Source organism: Schistocerca cancellata, chromosome 3 (assembly GCF_023864275.1).
Source record: "Schistocerca cancellata isolate TAMUIC-IGC-003103 chromosome 3, iqSchCanc2.1, whole genome shotgun sequence".
NCBI classification, from domain to species: Eukaryota; Metazoa; Arthropoda; class Insecta; order Orthoptera; family Acrididae; genus Schistocerca; species Schistocerca cancellata.
This window is the reverse complement of record NC_064628.1, coordinates 229,654,189-229,674,036: the sequence shown is the minus strand read 5'-3', so window position 1 is coordinate 229,674,036 and position 19,848 is coordinate 229,654,189. Positions and strand designations below refer to the sequence as shown.

At 36.9% G+C, this 19,848-nt stretch overlaps 1 protein-coding gene across 1 annotated transcript in view; it reads right to left on the bottom strand.

Moving 5' to 3' along the window:
* LOC126174860 (cationic amino acid transporter 3-like) overlaps nt 1–19,848 on the bottom strand; it is a 129,837-nt gene that overhangs the window by 51,429 nt on the left and 58,560 nt on the right. Inside the window, exons 6-9 of the mRNA XM_049921259.1 lie at nt 16,969–17,124; nt 16,770–16,894; nt 16,475–16,572; nt 15,452–15,591 (exon numbers count right to left, since the gene is read on the bottom strand). Of these exons, the coding sequence (XP_049777216.1) occupies nt 15,452–15,591; nt 16,475–16,572; nt 16,770–16,894; nt 16,969–17,124 (519 nt within the window). The remainder of the gene's footprint in view (nt 1–15,451; nt 15,592–16,474; nt 16,573–16,769; nt 16,895–16,968; nt 17,125–19,848) is intronic.

Below are 19,848 nucleotides of genomic sequence, written 5' to 3'. Positions count from 1 at the left end.
TACTTAATAAGCTTGCTATGTTCTGAAGAAAAAATCTAAATGCATCACAGTTGTCACCTTTTGTACAACTTGAGCTGCCTTTTTTCTGCTGGTTGTTGCAACTGTGACTATAATTATTCACCAGCTCTATCATTCAGAAAAGTTTTCTCCATAAAACGCCTAATGAAAATATTCAAAATCACGAGAACCTGACAGACATTTTTTGCTTCTGCACATTAATTGTGCAAGTGCTGTTGCTACAATAGCAGGTAGGGTATACATGGCCTTCATGAGAGGAAGAGAGGGAAAGATAGGTCGGCAGACCTTACAGAAAATGTATGGATGGGCCACCATCACACAGAATCAGTGTTCAAGCACGCTGTTATGAAAGAAGTTAAAATAACAGAAGAGTTGTAAAAATACTTAATAATACAAGGAAAAGTAAGATTAGCTTATTTCATCAGAATATTAGAGGACTGATACCTTTTTTTATGTTAAAGTAAGCCTTCAGGCACCCCATTATGAAAGAATTTAAAACAACAAAAGAGTTACACAAAATGCTTAAGAATGTACAGAAAAGTAAGGTTAGCTTATTTCACCAGAAAATTAGAGGACTGATAATCAGGTAGAAGAACTTCTTGGCTGTTTAGAATATTTAGAGAGCTCTAAAAAGACTGACATCCTGTGTCTATCTGAGCACCATGTAACCACAAGGCTAGAGAAGTTAAATATAAAAGATTACACTCTAGCAGATTACTTTTGTAGAACTAATATGGAAACAGGAGGAGTTATTACACTTATTAAAGCAGTACACAAGTTTAGAAATATTGAGATAGGTAGATTTTGTAGTGATCAACACACATAACTGTGTGCTTGTGAATTAATGTTGAACAATAGTTCACTCTTAATAGTAACTGTATATACATACCCGTTGAGATAGTAGATTTTGAAGTGATCAACACACAGAATTGTGTGCTCATGAATTAAAATTGAACAATAGTTCACTTTTAATTGTAACAGTATATAGATACCCAGTGGAAAATTTTGAATTGCTTGTCAGAAGTTTGGATTCCTTAGTAAGCTATCTATCAGGTAGCAGCCAACAGTTAATAGTCTGTGGTGGTTTCAGTGTATATTTTCTGAAGGATCATGCTAGAAAAAATGATCTGGAAGCCTTATTTGGATCCTACAATTTGATCTCAGTAATTAACTTTCCAACACAGGTAGATAAAGATGGTTGTACCCTAATAACAATGTTTTCTTTGATGAAGCTGAAAGCAAGGGAATAACCATACATCGAGTAATAAATGTTCTCTCTCATGACAGTGCACAGTTAGGATAAATGAGATAGTGCCTTACAACATAGATACTCCTCAGTGGAAATCAGTTATAATAATTAACAAGCCCAGAACAAATGTTCTTAGGAATAGTTTATAAGAGATGACCTCAGATGAAACTGATAATGAACCAATTGCTGACACAAAATATGATCTATTCCATGATAAATTCATATCATTATTTGAACATAGCTTTCCACATAAGCTGACATTTAAATGGCTGTGTGAAAATCCTTGGAGCACTAGAGGGATGAAAGTATCTTGTGAAAGAAAAAGAGAATTGTGTCTGTTTGCAGGAACAAGTAAAAATCCTGCACTAGTTGCACACTACCAAATTACTAAGAAAAGTTATTAAAAATCAAGGGACATGCACATTATGTCAGAAATCAATAATTCTGACAACAGTCTTAAGGTATATGGAATGTAGTGAAACTAGAGATATGATAACAGGCCAAATAACAGGATAACATCACTAGTGATTGAAATGGAAAGGCAATAAATAATGAGCCACAGGTAGCAAATGAATTTAATAATCATTTCTTTCATAGAGTAGAAAATATATGGACAAACAGATCAAGAGAAAAGCATACTGAAAACTCAATGCTCATAAAATTCAACCACATGAATATATCACCAAATTCTATCCCCCTGCCACCGCCGCCCCCCCCTCCCCCCCCCCCAAAAAAAGAAATATATATATATATATATATATATATATATATATATATATATATATTCCCTCAATAATAAAAGTTCATATGAATGTGATGGTGTTTCCCACAGAGTACTAAATATCTGTTCCCATGTAATATAAGCTGTGTCTTTTCTGAAACACATAATGCATCACTTACTCAAGGCATTTTCCCAGAGAGACTGAAATATGTCATTCTTAAACCCCTCCATACTAAAGCTGATAGGAGGGAAATTAATAACTACCAGTCTGTTTCACTGCTGACATCATTTCCAAAGTTTTTGAGTAGGTGATGTATTCTAGAATAGTATCCCATCTGAGCCACAATGATATCCTTAGTAAATCACCGTTTGCATGTCAGAAGAGTTGCTCTACTGAAAATGCCATTTACACATTTACTCAATAAATTTTACAAGCAATAAATAACAAAATAGCACCAGTTTCTATTTTCTCTGACCTATCTGAGGCATTTGACTGTGTAAACCACAATACCCTCCTAGATAAACTGTGGTATTATAGAGTAATGGTACAGCCAAGTGATCGATGTCATATCTAACCAAAATAACACGGACGTTTGTACTTAGTAATGCTACTGATGTAATCAGGGGAGATTTCTTTGGCTGAAGAGACACCATGACTGGTGTTCCCCAAGGCTCAGTCTTAGGTCCACCATTGTTCCTTGTATTTGTAAATGATCTGCCAACTAACATACAACAAGCAGAATTACTTCTTTTTGCAGATGACAGTATTACTGTAATCAATCAAAGTGAATGTACAGCAGCAGAAGAAATGGTAAACAAAACTAGTTAATGTGTTATTGGATGATGAAGGGGTGTGCTCCTTTGTAGCTGGTTCTTAGGGGTGGTGGGAACCAATAATGCCATATGGAGTAATGTTCTGGAGTAACACATCCTTAAGGGAAAAGCCTTCATTATTTGAAAATGTGCTGTGTGAATAATATGTGGTGCTCACCCACAATCATCTTGTAAACATCTGTTTAAGGAGTTGGGCGTCTGGCAGTCAGCTTAAAATGTTGCTTCTCTATATTTTCTCAATAACATTTCTCAAAAAAAAAAAAAACATTGCCTTCCCTCCAGGGATTCCCATTTGAGTTCCCAAAGCATCTCTGTAACATTTACATCTTGCTCAAACCAACTGGTACCAAATCTAGCAAACCGCCTCTGATTTGCTTCGATGTCTTCCTTCAATCCAACCTGGTATGGATCCCAAATGCTTAAGCAGTACTCAAGAATAGATCACACCAGCATCCTATATGCAGTCTCCTTTACAGATAAATCACTCTTTCCTAAAATTCTCCCTATAAACCAAAGTTGACAATTCACCTTCCCTACCTCAGTTCTCAAATGCTCGTTTCATTTCATATCGCTTTGTGACATTATGCCAAGATATTTAAATGACTTGACTGTGTCAAGCAGGACACTAGTATACTGTATCCAAACATTATAGGTTTAATCTTCCTACTCATCCACATTAACTGATATTTTTCCACATTTAGAGCTAGCCACCATTCATAACACCAACTGGAAATTTTGTTGAAGTCACCTTGTATCTTCCTATAGTCATTCAACTTTGACACCTTACAATACACCACAGCATTATCAGCAAACAACTGCAGATTGCTGCCCACCCTGTCTACCAAATCATGTATGTATATAGAGAACAACACTGGTCCTATCACACTTCCCTGGACCACTCCTGACGACATCCTTGTCTCTGATGAACATTCGCTGTCGAGGAAAACATACTGGGTTCTATCACATTGGTGTCAAAAATTAAAGGAACAAAGTGCTATTTCCCCATCTTGTGTCTAATTCATGATGCAGTCATACAAACTGCCAACAGATATCCATATGACCATGTTCTGCACGGAAGATGGTATTACAGTCAACAGACAACCACGTAAACAATGATGTCATGGCATCCATCAAACAGGGTAGTGTTTGCTGGGAAGTCCTGTAACCACAATTACTGTGTGCACAGTCACAGATGGTGCAGTACAGCACAGAGAAGAAACCTACTGGACACTCTGCAATTGGGGGGGGGGGGGGGGGGGCACAGAAAGAATGGAAGCAGGAAAGTTGCAAACTGATGTTGCCCTATGGCTTACTGTGGATTGTTCTGTTGTTTCTCAGATGTTGCAACAGTTTATAGAGAACAAAACTGTATCCCAAAGACCAGGCAGGGCCAACCACATGTGATACCAGAAAGAGAGGACTATTTATTTGGCTATAAGGGCACAATGGTAATGCCTTGGTACTGCATGGCAACTGGCACCTGACCTCACAGCACCCACTGGATGTGTTGTATTGAGGCAAATGGTAAACAGAAGGCTACAGTAGGATGGCCTTTATTGTTGGAGACCCGCTGTATCTTTACCTCTGACGTGTCTTCACAGAAGGGAATGTCTAGAGCAGAGTTGTCAACATGCCACCTGGACGATTGAACAGAGTTGGCCTGTTCTTTTCACAATGAGTCATGATTTGGTCTGGAGAGCGATTCTTGGTAGATGCATCTGGAGGGCACATGGAAAATGATTTTGGGACCCAAACAGTGGTGGATCCTTAATGCTGAGGGCAGGGATTATGTTAACCACTCCATCACCTCTTTGTGAAATTGTATGGGTGAATCGGCAAGGTTTACTGCTGTTAGGTATCATGATGAGATCTTGGGACCTCATGTACAGGTGTTGCAAGGTGCTGTGGGCTTGAACTTTGTATTCAAAGATGATAATGCTCGACCTAGTAGAGCACAGGTGATTGATCTTTTCTTAGAAATGGAAGATATTGCACGTCCAGCATGGCCTGCTCGCTCCCCCAATTTTAATCCCTTAGAGCATGTCTGGGATGCACTAGGGAGGTGGTTACATCACATCAGCATCCATCAACCACTCTCCAAGACTTGTGAGCAACTCTACAAGAAGAATGGGCTTTATTGCCTTACCATGAGATTGATGACATCATTCACAACATGCCCTGTCATTGTCAGGCCTATATTGTTTCCAGAAGCAGCCACATCCCATACGGAACACATTAACCAGTTTCAGAATCTGTGTGCAAACCTGTTAAGTTGGAACGAATGAAGAACACCTGTGTCTATCATTATGCTTGTTGCAGTTGTTTATGCTCTGCATTCTATACATTGTTCCTACTTTACTATTACCTGTTTATAGTGTTTTGTGGCAGAATAAATGTAATCTCGCTAAATTTCCATTTGTTGCTTAATTTTGGAGCCCAGTTTACTTAAGAATTCTTCAAGCCACACACATATCCATGAACTTATTCCATATGCTCATTCCTTCATTACAGACTGTAATAGGGCACTGTGTCAAATGCTTTCCGGAAATCTAGAAAAATGATATCTACCTGTTGCCCTCCATCCATTGTTCACAGTATATCATGTGAGAAAAGGGCAAGCTGAGTTTCACATGAGCGTCTTAAACCATGCTGATTCATGGACAAAAGCTTCTCAGTCTCAAGAAAGTTTATTATTTTCTGACTGAGAATATGTTCAGAGACTCTGTAGCAAACTGAAGTTAGGGATATTGGTCTGTAATTTTGTGGGTCCGCTCTTTTACCCTTCTTATATACTGGTGTTACCTGCAATTTTTCCCACTCACTGGGGACTTTGTGCTGGGCGAGAGATTTATGATAAATGCAGGCTAGATAAGGAGCCAATGTTGTAGAGAACTCTTTGTAAAATTGAAGAAGTATTCCATCCAGGCCTGGTGATTTATTTGTTTTCAAATCTTTCAGCTGTTTCTCTATGCCAGGGATGCTTATTGCTACGTCATCCATATGGGGCTCTATCCAATGGTCAAATGATGATATGTTTGTATGACTCTCCTGAGGTATGTACTTAGATGTTTGACAGAACATCTCAAACAATACTTGATTTGTCACGTTTTCATATTAGTGTGAGGAGCATACCCAGAAATGTGGTTGGTGTTTTCTCATTTGTGTAGCTGAGTTTACAGTCTGAACTGTTCCTGGCACCCCTCCACCTCCCACAATAATCACTACATGATTTTCTATACAAAGATCATTCCCCATAGAGCCTAAACTAGTGAGACTAGCGCTTGACTTAAAAATACTAGTTACCTTTATTCACATGTGAATATTGCAATATTGCTGTAGTGTTTATCTAAAAGTTCATAAAATATCAAAATGTCAAAAACATTTCCAGAAGTATCAAGTCTCCCATATCTCATACGAGCAACGTAGTACAGTGCTCTCCCATTCAGAGGGAACAGTGATTAAATTCTCAGGCAACCATAAAGATTTAGTTTTTCCAGTACTTTCCCTAATTAGCTTGGGGGAAATGCAGGGATGATTCCTTTGAAAGGAATACAGCTCATATCCTTTTCCCATTCTTCTGAAATTTAATCTTATGCTCTGATTTCAGTGATCATATTGTCAATCAGGCAAAGATCCTTAATCTTCCTTTCTTCATTTCCTGTGCCTCAGGAAGATTTAAAATTATGATGAGCACCTGTGGTAACCATGGTCTCACATCCTGAGTTAGCACTGGTGTTTATGCTATAACAAAAGCCACAATGCCATGCTTTGTGCACATCCCAAAAAGTATTATTCCTTGCAAGAAATTCATGATAATCATTTCTATGGCAAGGTGAGTTAAAGTTTGGAATCAGTAAAGAACTTGTAAGCTGTATATACAATGAGCAGCTGTAGTTCATCATTATTTTCATGTTCCCTTCCATGAATTAGACTATCTGCTTGTTGCATCTTCAAAGGTTGTTGATGAGCCCTCCTCATTTTGAGTCCATCACAATTTCTTCATTCTCTCAGGTTGTATCTCAACAGTTGTTTTATAGCTGGATGGATAAAAATCTACTCACTAAGTGGCACAGGAGAACACAAATATATAAATGTTTGGGAAATTTTGAAGCTTTCAAATCTAGTGGCTCCTTCTTCTGGCAGAAAGATTGAAGGGGAAGGAAGAGGGATGAAGAAAAATTATTGACAACATTTAGGAAATGGGGAGAGTTTGGAGAAGTTACCCAAAAGCCTAGGTCAGTGGAAACTTACTGGGCAGGATGAGAAGGAAAGACTGATTGATGGAGACTTCGCTGGGTGAGATTTGAAGACCAACAAACTTAGAGGTATAAGATGTGGTAATAAGCAAGACAGATATTACTGACAAAACATCATGCAAGAGTTAATAAGAGTGGAAAGACAAGTGTATTGTATGTGGTAAATGTTGGGGATGAAGAAAAATAGACAGGTTAGAAAATAAAAGCTATGGGAAACAAAAGATATAGAAAACTAAAAGGGAGTGAAGAAGGGAATAGTTACCGAGAAGAGATGCTGAGACCAAAGAAATTAATATAAATTAAAATCAGGTGGGTGGTGAGAACTGAGGATATATTGTGATGCCAGTTTCCATCTGCAGAATTCTGAGATGTTAGAATCTGAAGTAAAAATCCAGATGACACATCTGGGGAAACGGGACCCAGGATCATGACTGTCATGTAGAACATGATCTGCAACAAGATATTGTGTGTTGCCAGTGTATACCTCTGCCTATATCCAAGAAATCCTGACTGATAACTTGGTGGTAGTCACACCAGCTTAAAAGGTGGAATGGTGTTTACATAACAGCTGGTACACAACATGTGTCGTTTCACAGTTGGCTCTCACTTTGATAGTGTTTGTTTTACCAGTTACAAGGTTGGTATAGGTGATGGTAGGAGGATGCATAGGGAAAGTCTTACAGTGGGGACAGTCACAAGCAACTTAAAACTGTTTTAGATATGGTGGGCAAAATGTTGGGCAAAATGGACCTTATTTCAGGGCATGATTTTAGGAAGTCATAGCCTTATCAGAGTAGCTGATTGATACATTCAAGACCAGGATAACATTGAGTGACAAGAGGTGTACTCCTAAGTTGTTTTTTGGAGGGATCAAAAGTACCAGGATTGGATGTGATAGCCTAGAAAATCTGATTTTGAACTAAGATGGAGTAGTAATTACATCCAGTGAAGTCTGAGGTGAGAATGATGGCATAATGCAGTAAAGAGTCTGCATCTGAAGAAATATGTTTCTCTTAAATATCAGATAATGTTTGACTTGGAATGGATGGTGACTATCAGAATGTAAGTACTATTGTTTGTTAGGAGGTTTAATGTGAACAGAATTGTGTAGCTGATCCTCGGTGAGGATGAGGTCAAAATAAAGGAAAGTGGCATGTGATTTGTAATAGGACCATGTGAAATTTAATTGGGAGAATGTATTTAGAGATTCCAAAAATTTTAACAGGTCATCTGCATGATGACTGCATATGGCAAAGATGTCATCAATGTATCTAAATCAACCAAGAGCTGAAGGCTAATGGATTCCAGGAAATATGCTTCCAAGTGGCCATGAAAAGGATGGTGTAGGAAGAAGCCATTCTGGTTCCCGTGGCTGTACCCCTGATCTGTCTGTATGTCTGCCTCTCAAAGGTAAAGTAGTTGTTGGTAAGTATAAAATAGATTACGGTGAGCAGGAAGCACATAATAGGTTTGGAATCAGGTAGGTACTGGTTGAGGTAATGTTCAGCAGCAGACAGACCATGTACATGGGAGATGTTGATACAGAGGGAGGTGGCATCAATGGTGACAGGCAAGATGTGATGGGCAAAGATTCCAAATGATCTAGGAAATGGTTGGTGCCTTTAATATAGGAGGTATGCCTTTGTACTATGGATTGCGGGTGCTGATCAACTAAGGCGGACATACGTTCAATGGGTGTTTTGAAGGCAGCAACAGTGGCACAGCCATAATGATTGGGTTTATGGATCTTAGGAAGAAGAGAAAAGGTGGGGGTGTGTGGTTTGGGTGGGGTAAGAACTTCTATGAATTGAGGTGTTAGTTCTTGTGAGCGACCTAAGATTTTAAGGAGGGTCTGTAGGTCAGTTTGCAACAGGGTTCTGATGGCAGATGCTGTACACAGAGGCATCAGACAGCTGATGCAAACCCTTGCTTACATATTCCCTTCAGCCAGGTACCACAGTGGTAGACCCCTCATCAACTGGGAGGATAATGGTAGAGTCATCAGCTTTTAGGGAATGAAGAGCCTGGAGTTCTGCAGAGGTCAGGTTAGGGTCATGTTTTAGGGACCTGAGAAAGCACTGTCAAGCAATTTCCTTCTCATCCCAAATGGTAAGTCTTCCCTGGCCTGGGCTTCTGGGTGACTTTTCTGAACCGTACCACTTTCCCTAAACTTCTACAGTCATTTTCCTTCACCCCTCTTCCTTCCCCTTCAACTCTTCTGCCAGAAGAAGGAGCCACTGGCTCCAAAAGCTTGTAAAAGCTAAATACTTTTGCGTGTATGTGTTCCTCTGCCACCACTTGGTGCATAGATTTTATATCTATCTGTTTACATTATACAGTATTATCAATATTATTTTTGTTGTTATAATGCTAAATGTTAGGAATTCTTCAAAGATAGTGATAGTGGATAAGTTAGTATTGTGGTCAGAATTGTTGAAGGCAGGGTTCAATGTCAGGTTAGCTGTCACAAATATTTTAGGACTGGGTTTCAATGTGACATTTGCAGTTGACATTGCCTGTGAAAGAAAGAAAGTCATTCATCAAAGCAGCATGACTAAATACAGGTTTAGGGCTGAAAGTCAGACCCTTGGATAGCAAAGATAATTTAGGAGAGGAATGTGTCTTATATGAGAGGTTGAGAACACTGCACTGATGTGGTAGGCTCTTGTGATTGTGAGTTATTATGGTTATGGGAGACATTGGTGAAGGCTGAGGAATGTTTAGAAGGTTGACCCAAATTGGTCTGCAGGAGAGGAGTGATGGTTGATCATGTGGCTGTTCAGGGAGCTGTAAAGGGACACTCTCCTCTAGTATTACCTTTCCTCAACAGGAGTAGTCGAGACCAAAAATATATTTTTGAATTTGAATAGGTTAATATTGTTGCAGCTGTTTTTCTAAAAGAATTTCATATGATTTTGTGCACAATGTATTATATTTCAGGCTAAAATCTGTAAAAAGAAATCACTCTATTTTCTTTGTTACAATCAATATGTACTACCTCTGAATGTACAGTTAAAAATATATATTTTTTAGAAATATTTGAAATTACAAAATATTTGCCACACTTAACATTTCTGTTATTAATTACACAGTTTGGTGCTATTCATTATGTTTATTTCTGGATTCATTTATAAAGTAATAATATAAATTAATAGAAATTTATTTGTCAACATAATTTGTAAACCCTTTTTGAATGTTGTTATAACCGCAGGGTGAAGTAGTAGTGGGCATGCCTCTGATGTGATTGGACATATTTTTGTATTTTGGAATAACAATTTAATTTTTGGCTTTGTTGATGTGGAAATTGTAAAGACAGTGTAATATAGAAAAATGTGAGAGAATAAATTATTGTGAAGAAAATAAAAAATCTGAACAGGCTTACTTCAAAATTTATTATATCAATTGGAACGATTAGAACTTATAAATTCAAAAATTTCAGCTTTAAGAATCTGCCCCAAGACATGAAGAACTGGAGCCAACTACAAGAAAACAAGATAAGTAAAAAAAATTATAGTAAATCTTACTCCTCTCAAAGCTTATTAAAAGAATTACCATAAAGGCAGTGACAATCAACAAATGATGTGAGAGAGAGGTAGATTGCAACAGAAAGGAAAACATCACTATTGAAGTTGATTAGGAGAAGATCCAATAGTTCTTTGAGGTGAAGACTGGACTGTTGTTGCAGTTTGAAATTGGCTTGGCGGAAGGTACTATCCAGCAAACCATGAGGGGCAGATAACTGCAGGATTACTCTTTCTGCCTGTTTCTCTGTGTCTCTACTGTATTGTTTATCCTTTTGACATTTAGTTTTTCTCTAATTTGTTCATTTGTAATTGGGTCTTGGTATGTGCAGTCCTTCACTGTTCTTAGAAATGCCATTTCAGCTCTTGTGAGAACTCATGTTTCACAAGTTTCACTCCTGTACAGCAGAGTTGCCACAGCCATAATTTTATGACACTATTTTTGTTTCCATTCTAACTCCATTCATTAAAGTTCTGTTAATAATGCCACATATAAACTGAAACTGATGAAGTTTGTTGTCTATTATCCTGTTATACTGGTAATTTATTTCACTTCTTAAATGATTAAAAATATTAACTTGTTCAACAAATTTTGATCTGACTGACTCAACTTTTTTAAATACCATTACCTTTGTTTTATTAATTGAGAATAGCATATTGTATTCTTTGCCCAGCAGGTGCAACTTATGTATGGCACATTGGAGTTTTTTTTTTTCAATGTCAAATACAATAAACTGACCATCTGACAAAATGCAGGTGTTTATGGTTTCTTACTGTGATATCCATAATCCAGGATGTACATATGGCTTCCATTTCCTTAAGATTTCATGTCAGTGACAAATTGCAATAAGCCATAACTGGACTGTAATTGCAACTCCCTAGCTTCTGCACAGGGCTCCTGCAAGCATCCATTGTTATCTTAATTTCCTCAAGATGGATAGTGTCAATGATCTTGAGGTGTGTAGTTCTCACTGGTCTGTATACCATAAAATACTGTTTTGTCTTAAAATTACACAGATCCCAATAAGGAGGAGAATCTTGAGGGACATGAAGTGAGTCAAGGTACATATTAGCAAAAGAGAAGCCATTCTTAGAAACTACATTAACAATTAACTATCACTACACTTTTTAATTTCATTTGTGCTAAAGCCTGCAAAATGTAACTTACTAATTCACAAATTACCCACCTATATGTATCTGGTACTTGAGAATAAGATCACTTAATGATTTCCAACAAACTTTAAACATAATTTCAAACCTTTATGAAACTTTTCATCACTGATACCATCAAAATGATTAAAAGAAGAAAGTTTATCACTTTCTACATTTTTGCTGTTCATGCAGTAAAACTATTTCAGCATCAGGTATGACATTTTAATAATTTACTTCTTTACTACTGACTCTATTTGCAACACATTTCATAGATGGTATCTAAATATGTCACTGCATATACCTCAAAATTATATTATTGTGCAACATATAATTCAGGAGACATGGTTTCATAAGTAGTAAGATGTGTGAAAAACTAGCTTTTGCTTAAAATGAAGTGCAGATTACCCAGAACACAGTCATTCAACGTTTGATAACAATTGCACTTAGTGACTTCCAAAACTTTAAACATAATTTACAATATTTTCTAAACTTTTTCTCACTTACATGCTTAACATAAAACCTGTAAGACATTAATTCATTTGTAAAGTAATCAGACATTTGAAGCTGTTTTACAAATGGGAGTTTGATTCTTTAAACAATTGGTGGTGTGGGGCTTAATGCTTTTCTTACTACTAGAGTTCAGTATCAACATTATTACATTTAATTATTTGCAGTTTATGCTGAAGTGTTTCCTTTTATTTTGTTATATTCAGCATGATAGCCAAAGTGGAAAATTCTAGTGAATCATGCAGGCATACATCACATCTCCTTAAACAGATAATAAGGCTTTTGTATTGGTGATGTTTTAACTGAATAAAATCAAATATGTATCATGATCAAAAATATTGTCTTAGTAGTAGCATACAATGTGCCAGACTGATAGTATTTTAGAGGTCTTAGTATGCTGAAAAAGTGAGACATTTAAATATATTTATGTCACTCAAACTTCCTCAACCCAGTCAAAGGTACAATGTTGACATAACTTTATTAATGAAAATCTTTTTAGAATGGTGTGTGTCCCTCTCCTCCAGAGGACATCACAGCACACAAACAACTCACTGCTGCATTCCTGTCATGTACATTCTTCTCAGAATTGGACAGTAATGGTACCTCAATATTTACTAGAATACATCAGCATTTTTCAAAGAAATTAGTAACCTACATCTATAACAACAGTGGCCTGTTTACAGTCCACTACTATATGTCATCCAGCTTTACAACACATTGCTAACTGCTATTTTCTGTGACTGTGCCAGTGCCTGTGGCTGTGTAGGTCTTAAAATACTGCTAGGTAAACTAAAATAGTACGTCATTAAAAATTTTCCCCTTGCCTATATGGAGTCATATCTTAACAATGTCAGACAGAGGCTCACATTAGCAAGTGAGAGGACAGGGATAAGATTATATTCAGAGTGGGGTAACATTAAATATGGTGTGCTGCGTAGTTTGATGATTGCCCACTCCTGTTGCCATTCTACAGACATGGTTTACACAGTGCATTGGAGCGCACTTCAAAACCCTGAGGTCTGCTGATGGTACAACCATATTGTTAAAGTTTCCATACACAACTATACCAGACACAGCCAGGAGGATAATGGAACAAGTTATAACTGGCTTACAGCCGACACCTCAACTTTCAATCTTGCAACAACTCATATCATGTAATTCCAAATGATTACCAGGAATAGAGAGCAATGGGCAAATGCTGGAGGAGGTTCAATTTATGAAGTCCCTGGGTATCCAGACAGGTAATAAACTAAAGTGGCACCAGCAAGTTGATAAGTTAACCAAAAAGCTCAGTTCTGCCTGCTTTGCGCTCAGAAATCTCTTTCTCACTGTGTTGATTGCAGGCAATATTGCTAGAGTACTTTTCATATGTTAGCTCAACTCTATGGCATAATTATCTGGGGCATTGTAACCAAAGAGAATATTCTATGAAAGTGTGCAACAAGAATATTGTGTAAAGTTCAAAACAAAAGATCTTGTAGAAGCCTCCTCAGAGATATATGGATTCTTACACTTACATGCCAATGCATATACGGCCTAATGGTATTTGTGGCTAGTAACGAGACTTAATTTAGGATGAACTAAGCAATTAACAGTCACAATACTAGAAGTAGAAATAATTTCCATATAGACAGTACTTCCTTCTCTAGGGTTCAGAATAAAGTTTTATGTTCTGGTGCAAAAGTCTGTAACAAGTTGCCAGATGATATTAGCCAGGAAAGTGAAAAACCCCAAACCTTCAACAGTAAAATGAAATAGAAGAATACCTTAACAAAGCTTTTGGCCAAAAAGGACTTAATCAAAATTAGACAAAACACACACACACACACACATACACACATTAAAAACACAACTCACACGAACATGACCACAGTCTCTGGCTGCCAAGGCCAGATATTTTTATTATATTATATTACATTTTCTAAAATTGGTTATTTTCATTGATATAATATTTGTATTATTGACAATGAAGCTGAAAGCTCAAGTGTAGAGCTGTCATTTTGCTGTGCCAGTCTGAAACTCAATGTCTGTTCTGCATGATGAGTAGCAATATATTCTTATCATAATACTATCATTATTCCATTCTGGATTTTCCATTGTTTAATATTTCTATTACACAGATCCTGACTTTTCCAACTGACAGTGGTTTGTGTAGAGTTACATAAATGCTTTGTTTGAAGTATCGGCTGAGTAGTAAAGGAGGAGGAGCAGTGATTGTTTTCAAAGAAGCTGTTTCTGTCCTCACCTACAAAGTAATCTCAAAGTAATTACCAAAATTATGAGTTTGAATAGATTAATGCTAGTCGTAATTTGTTGTTTGTGTACTTTATCAAAGTAACCAACAGAGAGTGCTTCTGCCTGTAAATATATATCTTGCCTCATTCCACATCCATGGAGGTTTTCACCATTATAGGATTTACAAAACACAATGGGCAAATGAATGAATGAATGAATGAATGAATGAATTACTGTGCTGCTAGAAGGAATTTTCAATCCTTGAACTAGATAATCTGATAATTTGTAAGCATTTATAGTGAGATAGGCTTTTGATTTTCTTATTGACTTGTCAGGATTTCCACTCTCTTTCTTTATGATAAACAATATGTTTATTACAGATCATTACACATATTACATAACCCCACTCTGCTACTCTGTTTGTGCCTGTTGATTTGTTTATCTGTGTGTCAACTCCTTTTTAATTTGTTCAAAGTCAGATCCCATAGAATTTTACACACAGTGTTTGATTTAGTGTTTGGCCATTAATTTCTACTTCTGGTACTAGCAGTTAGTTGTTTCAAATTACATAATATTAGACATAGATTTGAACTGTTTGCTGTGAACCAGCTGGGTTTCTACTGGTAGTAGTGAGAGTTGCACTTTCTTGTTGGCTTATCTCTGTTGTGAATTTAACAACTTTGGCCATTTTCTTTTTGTACTAATAAATTTAAAACTTGGTATGTTTTGTTAATAATCACTCTTTTTCAGCAGTTTCAATCTAAGAACACCACAATGATGACATTCTAGAACTGATGACATCAGACAACTGGACATAATTGTTTAAGTTACTACAGATATGTTCAAAGGGCACACATATTAAGCCTGCAGAATGAACTATTGCTGTTTACATACACTTCTTATGATACGGGCAACATGAAAAAAAGTTGAATCAGAGTTGATATTCCAATTGTCATACCAGTGATAATTCCAGCACAAATGGTTCCAATGAAAGGAGTTTTAAATCTGTGATGTACCTTTCCCAAGAATGGAAAAAGCAAACGGTCCTCAGACATAGCATAGATTATCCGTGGAAGTGGAAACATTGCTCCAAGGAAGCTGAAACAGATGTGATCAACAATCTAAATCATTCTCTTAAAATGCAGTCTGTCTCATTTACAGTTTGAACAATTTAAATTTTTTAAATGGCCATTCAATGGCCAGTTGTAAGTAGGGAAAAAATTAACAGATCTGTCTATTTTTTAAGCTGTATTGCTACTATCTAATGAATTAATGTATGTAAAGTCTGGAACTGCAAATTTGTTTCATGGAACATCTACCTGGGATTACTTAGATTTTGCTGGTTCTCATGATATCTTCAATCTCAGTGACCAAGTGTCATGAGGCAATTACTGGCACACTGGACTGGTATTCATGAGGTTTCCAATCCCAGTTTGGATATCATGATTTTGCTTTCCTGTGGTGTCCCTAAATCAGTTGCGTGGCTTCAGAAGATGACGGGGTAGGGGAAGAAAGGAAGCAGATAGCTTTCCTCCCCATCATGGTATTATATGGGTTTGTGGTCTGTCTCTAATGTCCTCACTGTCAATCTGATATAAAACATCAACATTCATTTCTTCATTCCAGTGGCTAAAATTTCTTTTGAAAACATCTTTGTCTCCACCATTCCCCTGGATGGCATTTCATAATCTGTCTCTCTCTAGTTGCAATTACAATTTTTTTGAATGATTTCTAATGTCTATTTAAAAACCAATGTCATTTTTCAGCAGCAATACAACTTAGACGCAAGCAACAAATTGTTTTATCACCATCTAAATGTAAGCAACAACATTTTATATTTCACTCCATTAAAATGTAGTTATTAATGTATGAACTGTAAAAAGCCTATAAAAAACAGTAACTTTTTCTTTTAAAACTGAAGTAAGCTAATGATAATAACTGCAAGGAGGAGAAAAACGCAATGCAGATTTTTACTGCCTACCTTGCTCCAAGACCAAATATTGCTCCCACACTCACGATCCATGCTGCCCAGTCCCAACCAACCTCTTGAAATGCATATGATAGTGGGGCACTCGTATCCTAAGACAGAAAATCTTACATTTTATTCAGTATACTTTCTGATGGCTGTAGTAGAACTGGTTTCATTAGTCCCATGGTTATAAAATATTAAACACCTTTTTATATTTCATATTTCCTTCACAGTCACATTAAATTGTTAGAGGACAAGAAACAGTCATAAGCTGTTAAATAATAAAACAATACTCAACCAGTTGTACCTGTTGGTAGTATGGAAGCATGAGGGTAAGCACTGATGAAATTCCAAAGTAGTAGCAAAAGACAATAAACAGCGAGATTATAATAGACAAAGGAATGTTTCGCTTCGGATTTAGAGCTTCCTCTCCTGAAAGAAAGGAGATGTTAATGAGACATATAACTGAATTTTGTGGCAACATCACTAGCAAAGCTTTTACTCACCTGTTGTAGCTATAGCATCAAAGCCAACAAAAGCGTAAAAACAAGTTGCTGCTCCTTTGATAATTCCAGCAATTCCAAATGGTACATATCCACCTTCACCACCATTATAACTGTCAGGTATTTCATTCTTTTGTATTTGCCAGTTATCTATGTCACCTTTAAAGAGAATAAAAGTCTTTTGAGAATTACCCTATAATATTGAGAGCATATTGTTAATATGTTTAAGTATGAGAAAATATTTATCACTTTATACATGCAAAATATTTTCATATTGTTTTGTAGGAAAATGCTGGTAGAACCTAAATACCTTAGCAATAAAGGATACCACTCACTGAAAAGCAGAAGCATGGAGCTGTCATCAGGCACACACAATAAAGGAAAAAATCTTATTAGCTTTTGGCGTAAATCCTTTCACGAGCTAGAGTGCAAACACCTACGCACACACATGCTTAGCGCAATGAGCATTGTGCATTCAGCCAGTGCTCTTTGCCATGTACTCATATAGTGTGTGTGTGTGTGTGTGTGTGTGTGTGTGTGTGTGTGTGTGTGTGCACATACAACTTTCAGATTAGCTTAAACACAAAAACAAACAACAATATGTTCACTTTATCTGTTGACACTTCTGAATTGTTCATTCCCTACCTTACTACCCTTGACATTATGTATTAAGAGGTCTCTTGTGATGCAGATTCTGTCAATTAATAGGCCACAAGTTTTGTGGATGCTTTGCACCTTGACAGTAATGTTGAGTCTATAATGGATCACCCTCCTATAATATTACCTTTTTTTCATTGGAAATAACCAATACCGTTAATACTATTGATTCTTGTATGGGTAAACATTATATCAGCTGCCTAACTGAAAGAACTTCATATGATTTTGTATATGATGTGTTATGTTTCAGGCTAAAATATGTAAAAAGAAATCAGTTTGTTAGTACTCTGTATGTGCAGTTAAAATTACTATTCTTTTAAAAATATTTGAAATTACAAAATTTCTGGTATACTTAAAATTCATATTATTAATTGCACTAATTATTAAATTTAATTCTGGACCCATTTATAAAATAATGCTATAAATTAGTAAAGATTCTTTTTGTGTCAAGAAAGTTTGTAAACTCTTTTACTTTGTAAACTCTTTGGAATATGGTTAGTACCACAGAAAGTTCATAGTGGTGGGCATGCTTCTTATGGAATCAGACATGTTTTTGATTGTGATGCCAATAATGTAATTTGTGGCATGATACAAGTGGAAATTGTTAAGTCGGCGTGATTTAGAAGAATGTGATAAAATAAAAAGATATTCAAAGCAAACAGGCAAATCTTCATCAGTTATTTCATCTTCACAAACCCAGAATGTTATAAAATTTCAGCTGCAACAAGACACAACAAGAATTAGAGCCAACAACAAGAAGAGAAAATCAAGATAAGTAAAAAGTTCTTCTTTTGTATATCTTATGCATCTTGAAGCTTCCAAAATTTTTGCAAAGACAGAGAATTTTAATAGTGATGTGTGGGAGGGTAAGATTATAAGTCCTTGTATGCAAAAAGATCTGTTAACAATACGAGAGAAGGAAAGTTGCTACTCACCATATAGCAGAGGTGCTGAGTCTCGATAGGCACAATAAAAAGATTCACACAATCATAGCTTTCGGCCATTAAGGCCTTTGTCAGCAGTAGACACACATACATACACGCACACACACACTCACGTAAGCGCAACTTGCATACGCATCTGCAGTCTCAGAGAGCTGAAACTACACTGATGTACATCAGTGCACCTGATGATGGCAGTGTGGTCAATTGCTGAAATATTGTGTCCTATGCACACTCATATCAGGCTGTTCACCTGAGGGTGCAAAAAAGGGCAGCTCTTTTTGTATTATCACGTAATAGGGGAGAGAGTGTGGCAGATATGATACGTGAGTTGTGATGGAAGTCATTAAAGCAAAGACGTTTTTCATCGCGGCGAGATCTATTTACAAAATTTCAGTCACCAACCTTCTCTTCCGAATGCAAAAATATTTTGTTGAGCCCAACCTACATAGGTAGGAATGATCATCAAAATAAAATAAGAGAAATCAGAGCTTGAACAGAAAGGTTTAGGTGTTCGTTTCTCCCGCGCACTGTTTGGGAGTGGAATGGTAGAGAGATAGTATGATTGTGGTTTGATGTGCCCTCTGCCAAGCACTTAAATGTGAATTGCAGAGTAATCATGTAGATGTAGATGCAGATGTAGATTTATTTCATCATAAAATACGCCTGGAGAAATTGAAGAATCACGTGTACTAGAACTATTTTATGTTGGGATTCAGATACACACTGCCATACCAGCTCAGTGCACATCACGGAATTCTCATGTTGTCACATTATCACAAGATTTACCACAGTTGCCATGATTTATCGAATGACCCTCATACTGGATCAGCCAATTCAGAATGACATACAACCACAAGATCTTAGAAGTATTCCCATTACCATACATTATTGTGTCACAAAATTGTTGCCGCTAACATTCATAGTTCTGTTGCTAGCAAAATCACAGGTAAGCAAGCACACCTCACGCACACACAACCGCCAACTCCAGCATCCCGGGCTGGAGTTGGCAGTTGTGTATGCATGAAGTGTGCTTGCTACTGTGTGTGTGTGTGAATGTTGTGTGTGTGAATCTCGGTTTACTGATGAAGGCTGTGGCAAAAAGCTATATGCAAGGGTCTTTTAATCATTCCTGTCTGCAACTTGACATGTCTTCTATACGGTAATAGCAATCAATCTTTTCCTACGTTGTTGACATTCCTGTCTGGAGTTTCCATTGTTGGAAAGTATGTTGGTACCCATGGCACAGAAGTGCAGCCCACCTTGTGAGCAGGAAAACACAACA